This window comes from Liolophura sinensis, chromosome 9 (genome assembly GCF_032854445.1).
Source record: "Liolophura sinensis isolate JHLJ2023 chromosome 9, CUHK_Ljap_v2, whole genome shotgun sequence".
Taxonomy (NCBI): domain Eukaryota; kingdom Metazoa; phylum Mollusca; class Polyplacophora; order Chitonida; family Chitonidae; genus Liolophura; species Liolophura sinensis.
In genome coordinates this window covers 34,426,662-34,444,171 of record NC_088303.1, presented here as the reverse complement: position 1 = coordinate 34,444,171, position 17,510 = coordinate 34,426,662, and the positions used below count along the sequence as shown (strand labels likewise).

Here is a 17,510-nt window from a genome sequence, read left to right as displayed (position 1 = left end):
TATGTCATATTTCTTGAATTTCACGATTCTTGGCCCAATGGGTCAATAGCACAAGAGTTTACATGGCATGGCAATCTTTGAGGTCCTATTGGGAGTATTGCAGCTATAAAAATCTAAGTTAATATTCCAGAATAATGGCCGAGAACCAACATTCTGCAATAAAGGTGGTGTCATAATGTGCTAACCCTCAACAGTGAGCCATGAAACTTAAGAGAAAATCACAGCTAAGGAATAGTACACACACACATACATATTTAAGAATAATATTTTGTTGACATTACATGATCAAAAATAACACTTAAAGACATATCAAACTAAATAAAAAAAAAAACACATCTCCGTACAAACACCTACATGTACACAGACTGTAATTCTTCAACCTTTTTGCATGTTTGTAAGGTGTTTATTTAAGCATATTCTGAAGGCATTTTTCTCTGTAGGTTGATAAAATTATAGTTTTTGTGAAGCCCTGACACTAGCCAATCCAGCAAATGAAGTTTTGTCTCTAAAATGAAATTAAAAATGTGCAAAAATTGCACAAAAGCTTGCTCTTTCATATGCGAAAAGGTTGAAAAATAAGGCTACATGTAAGTCTTGGTTAAAGTCTCCTCCCCTATTTAAGGGCAATTTCTTGGCTCTAATTTTCAGCGTTTTCTTTACATCAGGTGATTCCCCTTGTCTGAACACAGTCCACTTATGACAACCCACCTACAAAATGGCTGCTCCCATATCTGTTCCACACTATGTGCTTAAAACACATTCACCCTACTTGTGTTATTTATTTAACAGGGCTTGTTCACATTATTCTTACAATGTGCTGGAAAACTATACGAAACCATCACAATTGACACCATTTTTTTTCTTTTGAGTTTATTAGTTTAACGCAGCATTAACTTCCATCACAAATATTCTGCTCACATATTCAGTCACTTAGTTAAAAAATTTATTTCTTTAATGTCTGTACACCAATTAAAACCTAACTGAAAATTTGACTTCAGAAGTCTTGTGATAGCAAGAATACTACAGACTGTCTTTGACCATGGAATGGTCACCTTGGAAGGCTTTCTAGCAGAAGATTCTTATGATCAGCAAATGAAAAGAATCACGGTAAATCATCTAAGATTTTACCCCCAAAAAGTGCATTTCTAGAGGCAAATTAATGTCACAAAACCTTATTTAGAGTGCTGAAACTTACATTTCCTTGTTGGAATTGATTCAAACTTCCAAACAAACTGGAAATACCTTTATCAGATCTTTACAAGAAACTTAGTCATGAGCAAAATTTAAAGTCATTTCATGGTTCAAACAAAACAAACAAATTTACAATTCAAGCTTTCTTCCCCACGCACCTGTATTAATAAAGAACGTTAGGTGTTAATCTTCAAAAAAAATCATGGATACAGGTAAATGTATGCCATGGGCTTAAAAGGCACTGCATGCAAAGCTGGTGTAACTTCTACAGAAATATATCTTGGTGGCTAGATGAGCTCACACTCTGCTACCTGTCTAACAGAAGTTAATTAAGAGTTAAAGAGCATTAACTTACCCAATTTGCGGTCTCTCTTCAGTTTAACAGTGTGCCATCTGTTCAGTTCCAAAGACCGGTTACCACGGATGATAGCTGGGCCTGATCCTACATCGAAGCGGAATTCCGGGTAGCTGTCCTGGAGGCCGAAACACAGGAAGTCTCCAATACCTGTGTCAGATTGGCCGTTGTACAACACCAAACCTGGGGGAAGGGTGAGAAACAGCCAATGATTTATTTATTTATTTATTTGATTGGTGTTTTACGCGGTACTTAAGAATATTTCACTTATGTGACCAGCATTATGGTGGAAGGAAACCGGGCAGAGCCTAGGGGAAACCCACAACCATCTGCAGGTTGCTGGAAGACCTTCCCACATATGGCCGGAGAGGAAACTAGCATGAGCTGGACTTGAACTCACAGCCACCGCTTTGGTGGGAGACCCCTGGGTCATTACGGTGCACTAGCGTGCTAACAAACTGAGCCATGGAGGCCCCAACAGCCAGTGATAAACGATACCCTGCTTGTTGATTCAATACTCAGGCATAAGCCAGATTGCTGTGCATCAGTATGCATGTACAATACAGGTGATGTATGGGACAAAGAAAAGCACACAACAATTTATGCCAACAGGCATGTTATAGTACATAAGTTACAGGTGCCAAATGGATGAACTTGAAGCACGAAATCTGTCAAATTGTGTCGGACAAATGTTGAACATGTATACAGACTAAATCTCAGTTATGTTCAAGACTTTGAAACTGTTATCTCGACTATTGGAAGAAAATAATGCTCAATTTAGCATCAACACAAGTTGTTGTGGCAAAGGAAAATGTACACCAATACGATTTGGAAAGTTGTATCATATGAGTGAGAAGTGAATCCATGTCAAAGTTTATGCAGAAATCATGCTTACACAGGCAAACTTTCACTGATAGTACCAAACTGTATGGCCATCTTCTTGAAGTGCCAAGGGCTTGGTACCATTCTGTTAAAGCTTGATACTGATTGGTTAATAACCAATCATGTAACAACTCGTTACTGAACAGATTCACATCGGAAGATGACACCAATCCGTTCCAGTTTGTAAATGATTTGACAATGATTTTGGCAACAGCCTAGTTACAATTTTTTTTTTTTGACAGCTGGTTCGTGAAGCATGGTAACAATCAAACATAAACCAACATACCCCAAAAATGACCATAAACTTTGTCCAGGACTAACATACCCATTTGTCCTGATTCTGAGAGTACTGTTGATTTTAGAAAGCTGTTTTGAGGTTTGCTTGGAAGATGAGATGATATTCTACTTAAAAGTAATATTTTGTGACATTTATTCGCCTCTAAAAATGCACTTTTGTGGGCGAAATTTGAGGTCATTTAGGGTAGTTACCAATGTGTTAAAAACCTGTGGAACTGATTGGTACCGTACAGGGTGCTTCCTTGTAGTACTCCTCTGTTCTGAGCCATTCGGTAGCCACACTCCTACCAATTGGTACGGGTTGGTTTAAGTTTCCACTCAAAAGCAATGAAAAAATAACATGGACTTCAGTTTTAGCTGCTAAATTTCCTTAACAGTCACAAGAGTGAAGATTTCCTGACCCAACAGTGGTACATGCCAAGGAGAAAGTAAAGCAGAACCCCAATTTTCTTTGGTCTTACCATCAGTGGCCTCGGGTCTAAAGGACACAAGCATATCAAAGTTGAGGTACGCATCCCTGAGAGGAGCATAACTGATGTATGATACAGGATTCTGGCTGAAGTATGGTACCAGGTCTGAAAAAACAAAAGACAAAAAAACATTCAAACCACATATTTCCCAGAGGAAATGTAAGTTACACTGGAATTATTTGTTTATATATTTGGTTGGTCTTTTACGCCATATTTAAGAATATTTCCCTTATAAAATAGCAACCAGTAATAAGGTGGGAGGAAACCAGGCAGTGCCATGTGGTAACCCACGACCTTATAAAATAGCCTAATGATTTGCAAAGCACTACAAAGGCTGGCTGTTTGCAGAGAAATATGATGATGAGTACATTGGAATGACATCAACGAGTTATTCTTGATATCGCATACTTGAATTTATATGTGCTGTGTAGAGTAAGAGTAACTTATATTTGCATGTGTTAACAAAATTTCAGGGTCACAGGTGCCAGTGAAGAACTTTCTAGAAATTCACAAAAGTGCCAAAATCAGGATTATGAATTGTCCACCAGCTTCCAGAGTTCAAGAGACATACCTCCTACAACCAGCTGAACAGGATGTTCTGTTATTCCGTAGTCGTTGGCAGCTGAACAGACGTAGGTACCCGCATCCTCTCGCCTCACCGTGGGGATGGTCAGCTCTCCGTTCCTCACAATGTGGTCCCTGGGAAAACATTGAAGTACAAGGTATTTGTACACAAGAGAGTCTGAGGATCTTGTCCTACTGCAGTATCAAAAGTCAAATGATAAAATGTAACAGATACTCTGACAAATGAACAAACACAAATCTGCACCAGTGTTGACATTATCCACCAAGTCAACTGTTGAAATATGGGCCTGGTGAGATACTGTGTAAAGAGCGAATGGCCCCACACATGACTCTCTCTTCACACCCACTCACCACTTCTGTGGGTTACCATGTCACCCACAAGAGGTATAAATCTTACCCTGGCAGTTGCCCCTCTCTTCTGTTCCAGGTGATGGCTGGCTGAGGGAAGCCCTGAGCATCACAGTTCAGGTTGGCTGTACTCCCCAGGGCTGCAGTACGGATGTTCTGAGGTATAGAGATGACTGGACGAGCTGAAAACATAAGCAACTGAAGGTATAGCTTTGGGAAAACCATCATTTTAACAAATCTGACTATAAAGGAAGGAATCTTTGTATGTCTGTCCTTCAATTTTCTCCAAAACTGTTCATGATATTGTAAAATATTCTCCTATGACATTACACATACACATATTCAGTTTTTATGTTCACAAGGTGCCACCAAGGCATTTAGAATAGTAGAGTCAAGAGAATATAAAAAAAAAAAAAAATTCCCTGTTTGAGGTTAGAATGAAAGCAACACCTCATTTGTCTGTGAAATTAACTGTGAACAGTGTGATTTTTGCCTGCACATGCATGACAGTGCAAGAGTCAAATCTGGCTGATTTACCAAGGTAACCTCAACACGGTCCAGGCAGATTCATTTATTTAATTGTTGTTTAACACCGTACTTCACTTATACCGTGGCGACCAGCAGTATTGTAGGAGGAAACTGAACACAGCAAAGGGGGAACCCACAAGCGTCTGCAGGTTGCTGGACTATCCATGTAAAGTCAACCAGAAAGGTCTACAAGACTGCTCTACTACAGAGTAACAATGCAACATTTTCACAGTTTTATCTGGATGACATTATCATGAGTTTCTTTAAGTACACATTTTAAAAATTATAATACATTCAATGTTCTAGAAAAAAAGGACTATTCACCTGATAAAGGGAGGTGAATCTTATACTATTTGACGCCAAACACTATGACCTCTCACCTCTGACAAAGAGCACGACCTGTGATTGGACGGATCCAGCCATATTGGTTGCCGTGCACCTGTATGTGCCTGCGTCTTCAGGCTGTACCTGGGGGATGATCAAAATGCCCTCCCCGATAACAGCTCTGGGTGGAATGACACCGCCAAGTTTGTTCCACTGGATGGTAGGCCTGGGGGTACCTGAAAACAGAATTCACTTGCATATCTTATTAACTTATATCTCTCTGTCAATAATATTATATACTCACCCATGTATCCCCCAAATTTTTCACACTTATTCACACTTACTTTCAGAACTTTTAGTGAAGAAAACCACTCCGATTTTGCAACTTCTTTGTGCTCGGCTGATTGGTTACTATGTACATGTAATTATTAAACGAAAGCTCTCATGTTATGCTGACATGATTTACAATTATTGTCCAACTTAACATGGGTGTCTGTTTCTATATTACAACCCTCACACACTGGCTATCAATAGCTAACAAACTTCACACAATACGCATCACATATATCACATATCAGGCACCTGACTACAACACTTTGATGAGGGAGAGATGTATTTTATTTATTTTACTTTGAATGGTATACGACGGTGGCCAACATTATGGTGGGTGGAAACTGGGAAAAGGCAAGGGAAGGAGAGATGTACATGAATATGAAGGTCTGACAAACTTGAAATTTGTGCTAATAATATACAGTGGAAAGCAACAGTCATTACAACATGGATTCAAAAAACAGTAGAAAAAAGTAGATTTCATAAAGGGAAAAAAGGTATTTATTTATTTATTTGACGGATGTTTAGTCCAGATTTGTTCACACTGACACTGAGAAAAAAGATACAGTTGTGTACTGAGGTACTTGATACTTTTCATCTTGTTTTTAACTGCAATTCATCCACACTAGAGAAAATGAAAATAAATTCTTGATATATAAGAAATTTATTTATAATGGAGCGTTGTGTGCCCATGCAGTATTACCTGTGACGATACATTCAAACTCAACGCGATCTCCAACATCCACAGTCTGAGTGTCCGTCTTAATACCAGTACTTGGACCACCAACATCTAAAACAGAAGTGATTGAGATGGTCAAGCTTAATGTTTTCTGAATTATTTGACTTGTCTGATTGTTAGTTTGGTGTTTAAGACTATTGTTGACATCAAGTCACATTAGTGCCTCCCTGTCTTAAGCCACACAACACATAGTGCTGCCTCACTGCAAAGCCATGTCTACGACACCAAACATAACAAGCATTTTGGAAGTACTGTTGAAGCAATACATGTTTGAGCTGTCAGCTTAATACATATAACAGAACAAATATGACCAGAATTCTGTTCTAAATGAACAAAATGGCCCACAACATGTGCTTGCTATGTAACCAAGTCTCAACTGATTTGAAAAAAAAAAGTAGCCTGAAAAACTGTAAAAGTCAAAAACAGGAACAAAAAGAATGTCTTCATTTTGTTAAAAAAGGCTCAAACTGCGTCCTGTCATGTTGAAGCTATGTACGATGTTCCAACACATAATATTTTCATTAACGGATATTTCAAATTTAGGGATAAATTGGGATGTATATATTCTAGGAGCCCAATAGTCAAGGCACATGTGTAGCTGATGTTAAATGTTCACAGTGTTTTCATTGTATTTGTTATTGTTACTTTGCTAGCTGCAAGCAGTATCAAAATAAAACGCAACAAAAAGACTCTACTTTACACTGTAGAGAAAAGAAATTGACATTCAAACAGGATCTATAATTTATGTGAAAGTATTATTAAGTTTCAATTCACAATGAGGAAATCTTTTGCGAAAAGTCTTGTTAATTTGCTGAAGTCAAAAACCAAACATAAATGTACAAAACTGATCTGTAACATGCTAGGATGAAAGTTCCAATTCAATTCAATGAAATGTTTCACAAAATAGTCCAAAACTGCACAATAACAGTCTTAGTTTGGACAAAAAGGAGAAAAAAACAATAATCACAACCTGATGTCTAACTTCTGGTGAAGCCATGTACTAACTTTTAATTCAATACAATGGTACCATTTTCAAAAAGAAGTCCAGAAAACTTTCGTGATGGAACGACTGACAGTGTGCAAACCTAGTCCCCATTGGGGACTGGTATGGGGCTACTAATAAAAAGACAAGTTACACATATAAGTTGGGACTACCTATATAATGTTAGGCCAAAAAGTGACCAGCAATATTATCATCATCATCACCACATTCCCAAAGCATGAAAGATACATATAAGTTACACTAGTGAGCAGGTCCGAAATACCAACCTTGGACGGTCAGGTAGGCATAGTCTCTGGTGCTTCCTGCTTCATTGGATGCTGTACAGATGTATCGACCCTCATCAGCTGCAGACACGCTGTAAATCCTGTGGGACAAACAGAAGTATACCTTTACCACACTGACACACATTGCCCACTTAAAATGTTCAATTTCAACATTGACTCAGGGTTTGTACCAGTACACTGTTCTGTCCCAACTTTGAAACACTTTTTCAATTAATGAAAATTCAAAAATTTTTCAAGGCAAATTTTTGAGGTTTTCCATGGCCAGGAATTCATATTTTATTTTCAAGGACTTTTAAAGGTTACACAAATATTGCAACTCTTCATTTTTCTGGCTAATTTATTAAGATTTTACATGGTTAGGAATTTATATTTCATTTTCAAGGATTATCAAAGTTTTTTCAGGCGCCACAACCCCTCCCGCCTCCCCTTTCACAGTTGAAAATTAAACTGCATACATTTGTGTCTTTTGTACAGTAGTGTGTCAATGAACACTGACGAGTAAAAAAACAAAAGCCAAAAACATTTTAATTTACATTTATATGATCGCTTTTCAATTAAATGAATAAGCGGTTAATTTGCATGGTGGTGCCTTCAAGTGCTCTGCCAGAAGGGACTGAATATAACTTACTGAAGAATGCCGTTCTGAATATCATGACGAGGAGGTAATGTCCCTAGCTCTTTCTCCCAGGTTACTCGTGGAGGTGGACTTCCTGTCGCACGACACCTCAACTCAACAAACTCGCCAACTGTGTGGACGTAATTCTTCTGGGACACAACGACAGTGGGTGGAACTGTGTGAAAAGAGAAACATTCTCAGATAAAGGAACATTCCACCAGTCTTTTTTTTTATTATTGAATTATTTCGTCAGTTTTTTGGTCTTGTCCAACACCACTTAGGTACAGCTAAAAATCCAAATCAGCATTTTATAGGATTACAGCGGAGTTATCAATTTACTGGAGGACTTCTCTTAAAGTTTAATCACTCCTAATTAATACATGTAGCATACAAATGCATGACTGAGAAAAAGAATTAAATTTTTACCTGAAACAATGAAATAAATGCTTACCTGAAATAATGACTTCAGCTATACCCTCCGCGCTGCCTGCCTGGTTCGTCGCCACACATCTGTACTGACCTGCGTCGGCTGCTGTCACCTGACGAATCTCCAGGATACCGTCACGCTCCACTGCACTGGGCGACAGGATGCCGTTCACCTTGCTCCACTCAATGTTGATGGGCGGAGTCCCCTGGCTGCTACACCTCAGGTAGAGCGGACTGCCTGGCCTGGCAGAGACTCGAGCAGGGGAGATGGTCAGGCGTGGAGACACTAGAAACAGGCAACAGGCAGGTAAACCAAAAAGACAGTCAAATCTGTCAATCATGAAAAACCACTACAAAGTACAAAATGACACATGACGATGTTGACTGATACATAACTGTGCAGTCCTAGAAATAAGGGTCACAGATAGACACATACACACACTTTCTTGAAGATGGTGATAATGTAACGCAGAAATTTACCTGGTGCGATTGATGGTGATTATTACAACAAGCATCCTTTATATAATACATGATATGATGATGGTGACAGGCCAATACATTGTGATGATAACATCACAAACACACACATCCACACCTGAGGTGACGATGGTGGCACATTGTGATGATAACATCACGAACATACACAACCATACCTGATATGATGATGGTGACAGGCCACTACATTGTGATGATAACATCACGAACACACACAACCATACCTGATATGATGATGGTGACAGTGGCCTCATACGACTGGGTTGGGGTGATGACAGAGCATATATACTCTCCCTGATATGCCCCCGTGATACTGGGTATGGTGAGGATGCCCTGCTGGACGGTGTGATCTGGGGGCAGGGCGCCTTCACGGCGGGACCAGCGCAGAATTGGAGCCAAAATACCTGAAGGGAAGGACAACAACTGCTAATTATTTATTTATTTCATTGTTTAATGCCATACCTTTCACTTTTATGACGGCAGCCAGCTTTAGGGAAAACACCACCCTGCTCCCAACTGATGTTTAAGGTGGACCTCTACCATCACAGCATCTTAGTTGTAAACATGACATTTCTCCAGGGTTTGATATAACACTGATCCCCAATTCTGAAGTCAGTGGAATTTTGGTTTGGACAGAAGAGCATGTGGTTTATCAACATTACTCTAAGTCCTCAACCTCCATGCATATGAAAAAGCAACTTTCAGTGTAATTAATGGACATTTTTCATTTGATTTTCAAGACCAAACTACATTGGTTGGATTGGCTAGTTTCAGGGATTCACAAAAAGTATAAATCTATTAGTGAACACGAATGAAGGAATAATTCCTTTGCCACAGCTGGCATCACTGATCACTCACAAGGGAACCATGAACAGTCAACCTGATCTCCATCCATGAAATTCGCACAAAATTTTGTCTGAGCTAAGGCCCGTCCCTTGTTTTCAGGGTATCTTTGCCCTCAACAACGATAGTACAGTGGTTTCCATTGATCATTTTGGTTTTTATCGGCTAATTAATCGTCTCTACCAGATTTGTGAGCTCTTTCAACAGACTTAGTACATGGAAGATTACCGACCTGTTCATGATGAGAGTAACATGATTAAAATTCCAAAACATTTGTATAGGGTGCCCTATGCTTGAGTTGTCTCGGTCTGCATCGTTAGGTGGAAAATTTGCCAGACTGCATGTTGTAGACCAAGTCTTTTTCTTACAAAATACTAACACAGAATCTCACATGATTATTGTATTGTTTTGTCATGGACTCTTTATCGACTTAAGAAAGTGACAATTTATCCAGCTTTGCTGAAGTTTTGAATTTGTTGTCAGATTACACACATAACTACTGTACATGTTTGACTGGACAATATGCCAAATGATTCTGGGTGAACAAGTGTCATTATGTCAGTAGGTTACTGCCATTTGCTTTCAGTATCTGACCATGTTCACACACCTGGTAAGCGTGAACATAGCAGATCATTTGCTTGCACTAAATGATTATGTTCACACACCTGGCAAGCATGAACATAGCAGACCACTGGGGCTAAAGCCCCTCAGTCTATAATGTAATGGCTTACCACGTGTAGTCATTTTCTAAACATATTAACACTTTCTGAACTATCAAACTTGGCATAAAGAGTTTTGGTGTACAGTAAATAATGCTTTTCATGACAGAGGACAGAGCTGTCCTAATATATTTAATTATTTGATTTATTTGATAGGTGTTTTACGCTGTACTCAAGAATATTTCACATATACAACAGCGGCCATCATTATGGTTGCTGACAGACCTTCCCATGTACGGCTGTCCTAATATAAACACAGGTGTATGGTAAATGTGCCAGGTGAGAAAGCTTACCTGCAGCAGCACACCTGAGTTCCAGTGTCTGTCCCTCCACAACATTGACTAAATCAGGACCAGCAATCGTCAAGCCAGTAGTGGCTGGAACCTGTCGTTCTTCAACTAAACACAAAAAAGAAAAAAAAAAAGCAGCGAAAAAGTCAAAAAAGAGAGTTATTGGTAAATAGTGTACATAATTCTAAAAGAGGTTAGTATACACCAACATGTACATGTATGTTACCATATGTTAGCTGATTGTTCTGGATTTTGGAACCACAGGTACAACTGCGTAATTTGCATATCAGCAAAATACATACTCCTCTGATCATGGTTAACTTTCATCGACATTTTTTTTCTTGTACACATACAGGTAAAGTACCCAGAATGAGTAAGTTTCCTTCTGTATAAAAACTAAAGTCTTTAATTGGAATTTTAAGCTGTACAGTAAAGCATTATACTTGCACACCTACAGTAGCAACCAGGTGGATTAGTGTTCGCCTACACATGATGTTTTAATGACTTCATGTTCAGTTCGATAACGTCAATGCAACATGACCTCATATCTAATCCGTTTGACATTTTTATATCTTTTTTTACCACCTCATATTTATTGAAACATCACCTTTCTCAAGGACTTTTAAAGATCTAATTTGCAAAGTAAATGCTTTTCGAGGACTTTCAAAATCTTGATAACTTTTCGTTAAATTCAAGCACTTTTAAGGATTTCAAGCGCCAGTGGTCTTATTTTACAGTCAAAATGTCAATGCTAACAAATTTACAAATTATGTGCAATCTTTGCAGCTGAAACTCACCTATCAGCTGTATTCTCTGGTCCACTCTGCCCCCTGTGTTCTCAGCAATACACGTAAATGTGCCTGCATCCCTGCGGGTGACCTGGTTAAGGGCCAACACAGCGGAGCCTAGCTGCCTTGGAATAGCATCAGCCCCAGCTGCCACTGGGAAGGTTTCTCGCCTTTCGTGCCAGTAGACCGATGGTGTTGGGTCTCCTTCTGCGGTACATTCAATCCTGACAGAGTCCCCTTCACGGACACGGACCACATTTCCTGGGGAGACACGAATTCTGGGAGGACCTGGAGCAAACAAAAATCATTAACACTGGTAACAAGAGTGAGTATTAAGGGTGCAGGGTGGCCAATTCCACAAATGATTGTTGACTTAAAACTTAAACCTCCTTTGTGGCTAGAATGTTCAAAGCATGATATACTTATTTTTATATAGTAACACTTGTGAAGCGTTATCAATTTTATCTTGCATGGCCTAAAAATAAGTACTTAAATAACATTTCAATTTTGGTTTAATTCAAAACTGGCCATGTGAAATCGGTCACAGAAAATGACTTGAAAGAATCTTCTCCAGTCAGTTTTGTGGGGGAAAGTGTTTTGTCACATGAGGCATTTCAATTTACAAACATGAGCTGTGTCATACAGATATACAAAGACATGTCACATACATGTTATGTACAATAGAGACATGTCTATCTAGATTTCTGTTATAAGTATGTATGTGGTTTACCCTGCGCTTACCCTTAATCCTGAGATTAGCGGTGACAGTGATGGTGCCCATGCCGTTCTCAGCTGTACAGATGTAGGCGCCCTGCTCGGCACCCGTCACAGACATGAATCTGATCACACCATTCTCCAGGATTTCTGTGTTGTCAGTGAACGGCTCATTGCCAGCTCTACAATAGATAGCAATGTTAGCAAACATAAAACAGTTTAAAACATAAAACAGTTTAAAACATAAAACAGCTTAACACAGAGCAAAAATATCATGTGATTTGCATACCTCGACTCTAATCACGTTTTCAGCCTTTTAATTAATGTAATAATTTCTTTGATTGACTGCAAAGAAATATTTCGCTCATATGTCAGTGGTTCAGCAAACCCATGAGTAAATCCAAACGAAGATTTATTTCATAGGTGTTTTTTTCCCCTGTATATACAACAGCAGCCAGCATTATGGCAGGAGGGAACCCATAACCATCTGCAGGTTGATGATAGACATTTTCATGTATGGCTGGAAGAAGCCAACAAGAACCAACATCGTTCCTGGATCTTTACGCTGCCTGCGCTGGGACACTAACCACCTCAGCCATGGAGCCCTGAACTTACAAGGTAGGCCGCATAATTATAACACAATACCGTGTCAGACATTTAAAGTTTGCTGAACACCACCAGTAATTTACATAAGGGGAGGTAACTGGTTCAAAAAAAATAAAATAAGCCTTTCTAAATACAGGGACTCGAGAGAGTTGATGGTCGAAGGAAAACCCCGATAAAACTGAACATTCGATCGTTCCCTCAGAGTCAGATACAAGTCAGTAGACATCTGGAAGCCTGAACTATATGTAGATGATGTCTAAAATAACAGCACACTTTTTTCTCCATCAGCTGTAAGTTGGGTAACTCGACATGCTGAAGATCAAAATGATAAACTGTTAAAAAAAAAATTCCTTAGAAATGCTCAAAAGAGCAGGAAAAGCAAATTTGATCCATAACTTGTCATGCTGAGGCCATCTGCCAAGTTTTAAACTCAATATGACAAAACATTAAAATAAAAAAATCTGCAAAACTGTTTTGTGACGGCCAGAAAAGTAAGGTGTAAACCTCCAGTCCCCATCGTACCTGGTAATAGACTAATGAAGGTAATGGCTGAATAGGTGTAGTGTAAATGTTTTCAATCACACAAAACTCTAAGTCAACTTTAAACTCAACACCTATCATAAGCAATTCTTTGTTTCCTTGCTTTTGATGGGAGAGGACACAGACCTGGTCCAGACGACCTTGGGTGGGGGGTCGCCGGCCATGACCCGACACTGGAACAGCACGGAGCCTCCTCTCTGTACAGTCATCTCAGGTTCAGGGTACACCTCAATCTTGGGTCGTCTGCGTCCTACAAATATACACACAATAACAACAACAAGTCTGGAACTGTAACACAAAAATTTCTGCTACCAACAGATATGTGAGGATGAATGTTGTCAGTCATCCATATGATAAGCAAAGAATAAGCGAAACAACTATTAACCTGTTTTTCTGGAATGGTGTATTTGTCAAACAGTATGTTTGGCGACTTTCACCAAAAGTAAGAGAGACTTTCTGTAAAAAGTAGCAACATGGGTTTGACAAATAAAACCATTCCAGAAAACCAGATTTATAACTGTCTTGCTCACCAACAGAAATACAAACTTAATTCTATTTTTTTTTTTTTTATGTAAATGATTTATTTACTTATTAGTTTAGTGTTTTACGCCGTTCTCAAGAATATTTATCTTATACGAAGGAGGCAAGCTTTATGGTGGAAGGACAACAGGCAGAGCTTGTGGGAAATTTTACACAAATGTACATATATACTAGAGTGGTAAGGTTTATGGGTTGAAGAAAGGTGGACTGAGTCCAGAAGAAATCCACCCGTATTTCAAACATACAGATATGCAGACATCAATGTAACAGTGCAGATAGCCATGTGGCTGCCTATTGTCATCATGACTCACAAACTGTGAGAACAAGAGAATTTACTGCAGTCCTGTGGTTGCTGCCCATGCGCATGTGTAAAGGGGCATTTTTTTCATATTAGCTGAAGTCTAGTTTTAAAAATTCTTACTCAGACATAAAATTCAGGAATGAACAAACACTTACTTGCCACCTCTACAACAGCTGAAGCCTGAGCGCGCCCAGCCACATTGTCTGCCCGACACACGTAGATTCCACGATCCTCCATTGTTGCCTGGGTGATCCTCAAGATCTCACCGTCAACCTGAACAATTTTGCAAGACGATAAGAACATTGCCAGGAAGATTCTAGTAGGGTATTTTACATTAAAACAATTTTCACTTTTTCCAAAAACTGACCACGATTCATAACAGGATTTACATACAATTGTCCCTTACTATCATATTTGCATGCTGACTATACCTTTAATAATACCATAATTTTTAATGTAACATATTCAACTAGTGCTTTTTATACTGAATTATCAATGTGGAGATTGTAAACATCTCCAGCAACATTATCACAGTCTGGATCAACTGGATCTCCCACTGTCTTAAATTCCTTAATGTTAAATTTTAAACAACTTGAACATTTTGACTTACAACTGATGCAGATCAGTGCATGACAATAAAAGCTTGAGTATGTTTGTTACATTTATTTATTCATTTATTTGACTGTATACTGTATACCTCACAATTTTCATTTGACGATGACAGTCAGTTTTATGGGTGGAGGAAATCGGAGTACCCGGCCTTAACCACTGTTGTATTATGTTTAACTCTGGTCTGACTGGAGAGTTTTGGCAAAAATCCATCCATCGCTTCCCACCACTTATGACAATAGCTGAACTCACCTGGTGATTAGGGCTAAGGTCACCTCGAGCACGTGCCCAGGTTACTGTAGGTTTAGGCTCACCAGTAACAATACAGCGAAGGGTACCTGTGTGACCCTCAGCCACTTCCTGTCTATCAGGGTCAATTGTCGCCGATGGACGCTCTTCTGCAAAGTGGTAACAATCATGACAGGACTGGCAACAATCACCAGAGCACTGGTAACAATCAATAAAGGATTGGCAACAATCACCAGAACACTGGCAACAATCAATAAAGGATTGGCAACAATCACCAGAACATTATTAATCCTGATAGAAATAACACATGGCACCAAAGACTTCTATTACCATAACATGGCAAGGTTTAACATGTCTTTACTTGAAGCAGACGGTTGAAGAGCAGATTTGTACTTAATCGTCTTGATCCATATCAAGATAATGAGGCTATTCTGGGCAAAGTTCCAAACAAAATTTCAAATTTAACAGAGATATACAGGTATACTATATTTATGTATGCTAATGTGGTGGCAAGCATTTGCTAGAATTCAGATTAAATATGACAAGAACAGATGTAGCCACCAGCCTGAGCACGCAATGTATCACACCTTCCTTCTACATTCTCCACGAACATAAGGTATAATCTCAAATGCATAAAGGGGGCTACTTTTCACAGCTTACAGATAAACTAAGCAATTCTAGTTTTCGTAGGTTTGGTTTATTTATTTTATTTCATTGGTATTTTAAACCATACTCAAATATATTTAACTTACATGGCATGAGCTAGCATTATGGTAGACTTCAGCTCTTTCATAAAACTATTAAGCTCAACACCTGATACCTTGTAGTGACCTTAACCTGGACAAATATGCCAACTGTTATGTATAAAGATGAGAAGAGTGTTGGGAGTTCAACCTTGCTGTTCTTACATATTTGCAATATAAAAGCAATTGCTCTCCACACAATCACAGTGCGTTATACTTACTGATGGTCTCTCCACCTGCTGTGATCTCCAGGACGGCCACAGAGCGACCAGAGCCACCAGATGGGTTGGTGCCAGAACAGACATACTGACCGCTGTATGCTGGTCGCACATCCGGAATGGTCAGTACCCCATTCTCCTGCTGAGATCCTGATGGGATGCAACAACAACACTAAAGACACATGTACAACTTTTATCATCTTTTAGCATACAAAATGAACTACATGTAAGTACAGAGCATGTAAGAAAAATTAGGTTTCCCAGATCCTTAAGAATTATTTGGCAAATATGATTTTAGGAGCCATCGTAAGTATGGTTTCACATTTACTTCCATTCTATTGTTATTTCTACGCTACGCTCAAGAATTTCTCACTTACATGAAGAAGGCTAGGTTTACGAGTTGTATGCAATAACAACAGCTGAACCAGAATCATTGGATTAAGAGCTTGTTGCTGGAAATCACAGGAGATCAGAGTTCATCTTTAATATACACTGATGGATTCTGCTCTGCTTTTGATTTATGTCATAAATTTCACCTGACCATTGATACTTCCATGGAAGAGGAAAACCTTGTCAGCGCCACCTTCTCAGATAGCTGACAATCATCGAACTGTAGATGGAATTGAACTTGCAACCTCTTTGGCCATGATAAGCTGGCATCCAGCAGAAACCATGAAATACATGGCAGGTGCAAGACCTCCTCTCCTCCAGACAGCCTACAATGTGGATACAGATGTGAGTGCATACGTACCTGGTGGCAGGGCGCCTACGGCCTTGGTCCAGACAAGCACAGCTTCTGCGTCTCTGGTGGAACACTCCAGCCGAGCTGTACCACCCTCTCGTGCTACAACCTTTGTGTTCCTGATGATGATGTCGATGGTGACAGACTCTGCAGACAAGGTATGGGAGACGAAGTTATAATACAACATCAAGATATAATCTTCTTAAATCTAGATATTTATTAACAAATATTTCCCACGTATGTGTAAAGGATAGTATTTATGTCATACTTATTCAGATAATTCTGTTTCACATTTCTTTCACTCAATATAAGAGCTTGAAAAATCCTTAAAACACTGTACGCTTCACCAGAAATTTTCAGTTGACAAAAACAGCGTCAATTTCTTATCATTTAAAAAGCATTTGGCACTTCATACTTCTACTTCAGTCTACAATAAGCCTTCAAAACAACATCGTTATCCGCCTTTGCATAATGAGCTGTTCTATAGATTGGAATACTTAAATAACGTTGTGACATTTTTATGTACCAATTGATTTATTTATTTATTTATCTGATTGGTGTTTTATGCCGTACTCAAGAATATTTCACTAATACGATGGCTGCCAGCATTATAGTGGGTGGAAACCAGGCAAAGCCTGGTGGGAACCCATGAGCATCTGCAGGTTGCAGACCTTCCCAGGTAAAGGCTGGAGAGGAAGCCAGCATGACCTGGACTTGAACTCACAGCTACAGCAC

General features: G+C 39.1%; 1 protein-coding gene across 1 annotated transcript in view; it reads right to left on the bottom strand.

Moving 5' to 3' along the window:
- The window catches only part of LOC135474842 (basement membrane-specific heparan sulfate proteoglycan core protein-like), a 150,482-nt gene that overhangs the window by 20,965 nt on the left and 112,007 nt on the right, over positions 1–17,510 (bottom strand). Inside the window, 18 exon segments of the mRNA XM_064754457.1 lie at positions 1,547–1,729; positions 3,187–3,300; positions 3,767–3,894; positions 4,178–4,310; positions 5,037–5,216; positions 6,014–6,100; positions 7,319–7,416; positions 7,965–8,127; positions 8,404–8,664; positions 9,098–9,277; positions 10,729–10,833; positions 11,523–11,801; positions 12,255–12,409; positions 13,500–13,623; positions 14,370–14,487; positions 15,076–15,221; positions 16,037–16,183; positions 16,785–16,922. Of these exon segments, the coding sequence (XP_064610527.1) occupies positions 1,547–1,729; positions 3,187–3,300; positions 3,767–3,894; positions 4,178–4,310; positions 5,037–5,216; positions 6,014–6,100; positions 7,319–7,416; positions 7,965–8,127; positions 8,404–8,664; positions 9,098–9,277; positions 10,729–10,833; positions 11,523–11,801; positions 12,255–12,409; positions 13,500–13,623; positions 14,370–14,487; positions 15,076–15,221; positions 16,037–16,183; positions 16,785–16,922 (2,739 nt within the window).